This window comes from Neophocaena asiaeorientalis, unplaced genomic scaffold, assembly GCF_003031525.2.
Source record: "Neophocaena asiaeorientalis asiaeorientalis breed wild unplaced genomic scaffold, Neophocaena_asiaeorientalis_V1.1 scaffold56, whole genome shotgun sequence".
Classification (NCBI taxonomy): domain Eukaryota; kingdom Metazoa; phylum Chordata; class Mammalia; order Artiodactyla; family Phocoenidae; genus Neophocaena; species Neophocaena asiaeorientalis.
In genome coordinates, this window is record NW_020175837.1 from 2,595,765 (window position 1) to 2,601,962 (window position 6,198).

Here is a 6,198-nt window from a genome sequence, read left to right on the forward strand (position 1 = left end):
TAGAACTCCCGATTGCCTGTATTCTCTCCTTATGGTTTCTATACTTTATTTTACCTTCTTAAAACATTTTTTATTTATATGGAGACGGATTTCTGATTCCACGATGCCAGGTCGGGGGAGGTCTTCCCCACAGTGCACTCCTGGCCCTTCTTGCCTTCTGGGGACACAGAGTCATTTATTGGACCACCTGGGATGCTCTGCTCAGCTCTGCCCTTTTCCTCTTGGGAACAAGCTTCCCACAAGTGAGGTGTCCTCTGCACCAGACATGCTCTCCCATCACACGCCCAGCACTACTTGTGCCTGGGTGGGTAGCATCTGCCTAATTCTGGGGTTCAGCCCACTTTCTGCAGATATAAACCACATCCTCCATCTTAGCTACACGCAGTGTTTTGTCACAGATGGTATTTTAGCCTCTATCTGCCTCTTTGACTCATTCCTTTTTTTTTTTTTAATAATATACGTGGGGAACACGTCAAACCCTCCATATTTACTTTATATTATTTATCAGATTATTTTACTATGATCTTAAGTTGTTGAGGAACTTTGTGTTGCTGACTCACTGGCGGTGGAAGATTTCCTCACATGATTTCACAATGTCTCACTGAAAGCCCATCCAAGCAAAGCTTCATTTCCATTGGACTCTGTGAAGCTTGGGAAACTGAAGTGTCCCACAAGTCACGAACGATGCCATGAGTGTTTCTGTGAGGTATCTGAACGATAGTACTTACCTGGGACCCATTTTTATACTAATTTCACACGCCTGGGCCTTCCCCATGACGCTCCTAGCAGAGCACAGTCTGGACTTGACATCCCTCAGGCTCCTTTTCTTCCACTCAGAGCCACTGGAGTCACATTTCCTTGCTGTCACCCTGGGCAGTGTTTACAAGATCCTTTTTCTCAGGGACTCCAGCCTTTCCAAGATTCCGGTTTCATGCAGGGAGGAGTCTTGGGGTTACCTATTTACCTCAAAGTAAGCCTCCTGCCTCCAATTTTATTGCAGCATGGAGATTAATCCCCAAGTCCCTAATATTTAAGTTGGGGGGATCGTCTCTGTCTTTTATCCTCTGGCAAACAAGATTCCCACAAGGTGAGGTGTTCTTTGCCTGGGATTTCATTTTTAGGATATCTTGTTTTAGTATCAGAATCATGCTTATATTCCACAAAATGAATTTGAAAACATTCCCAATACAGTAATGATGTGAGACAACCAGCTCGCAATTACACAAATTAAGATACAGCTCCCGGGCTGCACACCTTCACAGGACCCTGTCCTCAAGCAGGAGCAGCCCAAGTTCTCATTTGGGGGTAGGGGAGGGCGAGTAAATGGAACATCACATCTTACCATGCTAAATATTTCCACCCCACTTAGGGGTACTGTTTTTTTTTAATTGAGGTGAAATCCACAAAACATAAAATTAAATGACTTAAAGCGAAAAATTCAGTGGCTTTAGTACCTTTGTAATGTTGTGTGACTACCATCTCTATCATAAAGCTCCAAAACATTTTCATCACCCCAAGTTGTTTAGGGCAGAATTGGCATGATACTTATGTGTCAGATTCAGTTTGCCCACATTATTTTTTAGAGCAAGGAGATTATTTGATATTTAAACGTAAGCAAAAACTTACCTAAAGAAGTTAATTGGACCTGGACATTTTTTGGAGGTCGTTAATTAACTACCTGAACAATCTTCTCAAGGGTTAAATAGGTTTTCTAGTTCTTCCTCAATTTTAACTCATATTTCCTAAGAATATCATCTGTTTCACTGAGATGTCTAAACTTATCAAAATAGTATCTAGCTATTGTATATTTCCCTATAATTAATTAGGGAAATTATAGCTTCTCCAAAGCTGTTTTATATCTTTCTTGGTCTTACAGCTCTCTTATGTTGTACTTTCTGGTTTTTATGCTTCCCTTGAGAATTCTTTTGACTTGTCTTCTCTTATATAGACCACATGTATTCTCCACCCTTGTCCCTCATTTGGAAGTGATTCAGCTTGGTTTCACTTTTAGTATCAGTAATATTTCCTGTTTGATACCTGCAACTATATTGCTCTATGGCAAACTGTGTTTGACATGACAGGAACTTGATAAATGTTTATTAAATGAATGAGTATCACATCAATTCTGCCTTGAACACACCCAGCATATACTACATTCCACCATATTGTACTAGCTATCATTATAATCCTATCTTTCCTTCCATTAATTCTTCCTCCACACTACAGGTCTTTGTTTTACTAAGAGATTTGATCATGACCCATCCTTTCTTAAAAATGGCCAATGGCTCTCTAATGCCAAACTCTTCAGAGAACTTTGCCTGCTTTTCTACTTCACTTCCAGTTTTATAAACTGTCCACATGAGCCCTGCCTCTGAACAGGCCCTCATAGTCACACTTCTGTACCTTTCCAATCCACTCCCTGTACACTTCCTGTTGAGTCTCACATCCAACCCCTCAGAGATCACTGCCTCTCTGACTTCCTGTCCCCATAGCACGAATTACTCCCTTACTCTGTTCCCAGTCTTTTAAACGTAACTCTTTTAGAAAATTTAGTAAATTAATTATACTTCAATTGTTTCCTTCCATTTCAGACGACGAATCCCTTAAACCAAAGAGCAATTATTCATCTTTTATACCAGTAACTGTTATAATGCTTGGTACATAATAGTACCAAGTAATTAGTACTTTAATAGGTGCTTGAAAAGGCCTAAGCCCAATTTCTAACACTTGACAATTTCTGCTCCAGTGAAAGTTAAATCTACCTCTCCACACTAACTTGGAGCCCCAATCACAGCCTTTTCCCCTAGGAAACATGTTGAGTTAGTAATAGAATCTCTCCCAGGAGAAACGTCCCCCCCCATACACTTCATTTTGCATTTCATTTCATGGGCCCCGACAATCAAGTTCCACCTTCTCAACATTGTGGCTGGCAATTGAAGTTTCCCTACTCACAGAAGAGGGGCTGGCTCAGTGGAAAGGCCAGGCTGTGAGAACACAAAATCACGTTCTAATAATGGCTCCTACACTTAGCACAAGTTAATACTTCAGCTTTAAGACTCAATTCCCAATTTTTTAAATGTGAATACGTACCTATTTTGCTAATTTGTCCTCACTGCACATTCATGAAACACCTAGCACAATACGGACATAAAAATTACTTTTTAATTACAACTGTGTCATGAAACAGGCATGGAATCTCCCTGCCACTGTTTCATGAGAGAGACGTAATAATGCAGCTGTCCCTTCCCACTTGCAAAAGGAATGGGAAAAGTAGTATTCATAATCCAAATACTGCTAATGTGGGGGCCATTTATATTTAAAAGTAAAACCTATTATTTTATATAATTCTTTTTCAATATATTCAAACAAATATTTAACCTTAAACACCTTAGGTTTGTAGTAGTGTGACTGCTGTCTACCTTATCACGATGGTGTATCAAGAGATTCATGGGACTCCCATGATCAGAATTCCCTTTATTTCCTTCTATATTAATGTCCTCTTTGTAAACGTAACCACCAGACTGCACCTGACAGATAGCAATCAAATAAGTGTCTTTTCAGTAACAGCCATAACTTTGGAATCTAAAATTCATTGAAAACTACTACCTCCCAGCCTCAACCCATATCGATTGCTAAATCAATACAATGAAAAACAAGCTTCAGAGGTTTCTCCAGATATTTAATGCAAGATGCCACGCAGCCACAGTCCAAGAGATGCGGTTACCATTAGGGGAGTGGTAGCCCTACTGAATGAAACAAAATACTGTGATACAGCTACAAGCCTTATATAGATGTATTTCTGTTCTAATTATAATGTAGCCAGTTTGATAAATAAGGTTGCCTCATGTGCTTTTTTCCTACTTTAGGTTATATACCTTATAGATGAGTTAGACAGTCAACTTGACTGGTTTAAGAGCTCTAAAGAGTATTAAAGAGCATTATTTTTACTATAGACCATTTTTTTTTTCCAATTAAGAATGGGAAGACACAGCCTTTGGTATAAATAACTTATTCCCATGACAGTATTTAAAGGATATCATCAGTGTTGGTTGTCAGTTGTGCAGTCTTTTGGTAAGGGGGTAGCTAGGGCCTCTTTGCTCTCAGTGAGTGCTCTGGGCTGATGAATAAACACACTGAACTTAACACCCTGGTTGTTGGCAGCTCTGACAAAACCACTATTGGCAGTCATTGTGATGGCTTTTAGGGTGTCTCCTGTCCCAAAAATCGTTAATGAGCGGCTGTTGATTTTTGAACTGGACACTAGTTTCAAGGCACGCTCAGAAGGCTGGTCTGGGACCACGTTAATTCGCTTAATTAGCATAGCAGCCCGCTCTCTCTCCCCGGGTCCTCCTAAGGTATCTAGGATAGACTGAAAGTCCTTGACGGCAGATTCGCAGGCAAACAACTCCTTGTCCTTCATAAATGCCTCCAGCTGTGGTAGAACCTGCTCTTTCCTCTCTTGCTCTGCTTGTTCGGTGAGCACTTTTTCTCTGAAGATAAAGCGGCAGCCTCCGTAGCTGAGGGCGGATACATATGTGATTAAAGTAGTAATGTCCAGGTTGGCTCTTGTGCACACGTCAACCTTGATCTCCGTTGGAAACGCGACACTGGCTAGGATGTTTTCTCGGTCTACTCTGGTCACCCGCAAAAGTTCGGGGCCATCATCGTCTGATTCGCTCTCGCTGGCCTGGAGCTCTTCACGGGGCTCTAACAGAGAGTTCACGGCTACTATGTCTCCCCTCACAGATACACCCATTTCTTTCAGCTTCTCAGCCATGGGGCTGGAGACACTGTTGTAAAATGCGAAGACGATGTGCGGGTTGCTGTACTGCACCGGCTGCTGGTGACTGGCCTGGAGGAAGTCTTCAGCCTGCTCAACGATGCTTTTGTCGCCATACTGGCCCCGGCCCAGCCAAATGTTATGCAGAGCTTCAGCCTTCCGGCCAATGGCTTTCACCCAAGTATGACCACCATTGGCAACGACATCCACCACAAGGGTCTGCTTTTCGCCCAAGGTGTCTGTGTAACCAAATACATGGAGAACGCTGACCACATCTTCCAGGTTTTCTGCCGATTCCACGATGGCTCTTAGGTGTGTCAGGTTAGTGCTCTGTAAATGGGACTCCTTAATGGCTACTTTCCCAGCTTCTACCTTCTGTAGGAATTTTAATTCTGCCTTCAGTTTGCTGCACAGCTTGGCACTACCTTCGATGCCACCTTTTCTTGACCTGGAGAGTGACTCTGCTCTCTTCATCAGTTCCTTGGCTATGGCGATCCGTTCACAAAGCATGGAGTGTGCAGACATGCTGACAGCATTATGTCTTTCCTATGAAAAGAAACAGATCAACCGCAAGCAATTCTTCACTCAGGATTCTAAGACTTCATTCGGACCACAAAGATTATGGAGGCCGGGTCTATGAACCTGGGATTCTGTGTGTCTGATTCTGGAGTGACTCCCTCCTCTGAGAGCTAAGGAAAGGATGATAGCTAGACTTCTGAACTGCTCCTTACGTCCGCTGGGTTCTAACACTCTTTGCGCCTTCATTTCTTCAGCTTGAAGGTCATGGGATCCACAGTATATCCCGGGTTAGGATAAAACGCAGGGGGCTGGCAACCTGCTACATAAGGAATTCCCTTATAAGCAGCCTTACTGTTCAGTTGTCGAGAAATTTTAATGGAAGGGTCAAGATAAAAATGATTAAAATAAAAGCATCCACACAGACTAGCTGGTGAACAAACTGTCCAAAACAGGAGACTCTCTCCTCAATTGACCACGCTAACCTTCCATGAGTGGGTCTCCTTCAACCTGCTGCCTCGTGATTTCCCAGGGGCACACGGTACACACGCCCAGGAATCCAGACCGCCTCGTACCTGCATGTGACGTCAACCCAGCCCATTTCTAAAGACCGAAGGCGCCCACCAACTCGGCTCCCGCACCCACTCCGAGGAAAACGCCCGAAGATAAACTCCACGGAGCAGCCCGCGGCGGCCCGGGCGGGCGGGCCTGAGGTCGGCGGGGCCTTCCGGGCGGGCATCCGGCCCTGCTCGGTCCACCTGCACCGCTGGCCCCGTCGGGCAGGCTCGGGCTCCAAGAGGCCCCACGGCCAGCGCCGGGACCGAGGCGCGGGCGGAGAGCGCTCGGCGGCGCCCGCCCCCCGACCCGCCGCCCCCGCCCCACCCCCCCCCCCCCCCCCCCCC

General features: G+C 44.4%; 1 protein-coding gene across 4 annotated transcripts in view; it reads right to left on the reverse strand.

Moving 5' to 3' along the window:
* CUNH7orf25 (chromosome unknown C7orf25 homolog) overlaps positions 1–6,198 on the reverse strand; it is a 199,274-nt gene that overhangs the window by 192,284 nt on the left and 792 nt on the right. The window contains exon 2 of one of the 4 annotated variants that reach the window (XM_024732939.1): positions 3,663–5,326. The exons of the other annotated variants lie outside the window; for them this stretch is intronic. Coding sequence (XP_024588707.1) covers positions 4,040–5,305 — 1,266 coding nt within the window. The 5' untranslated portion in view covers positions 5,306–5,326 and the 3' untranslated portion in view covers positions 3,663–4,039. Of the gene's footprint in view, positions 1–3,662; positions 5,327–6,198 lie in introns of those variants that run through there. 4 annotated transcript variants of the gene reach the window in all.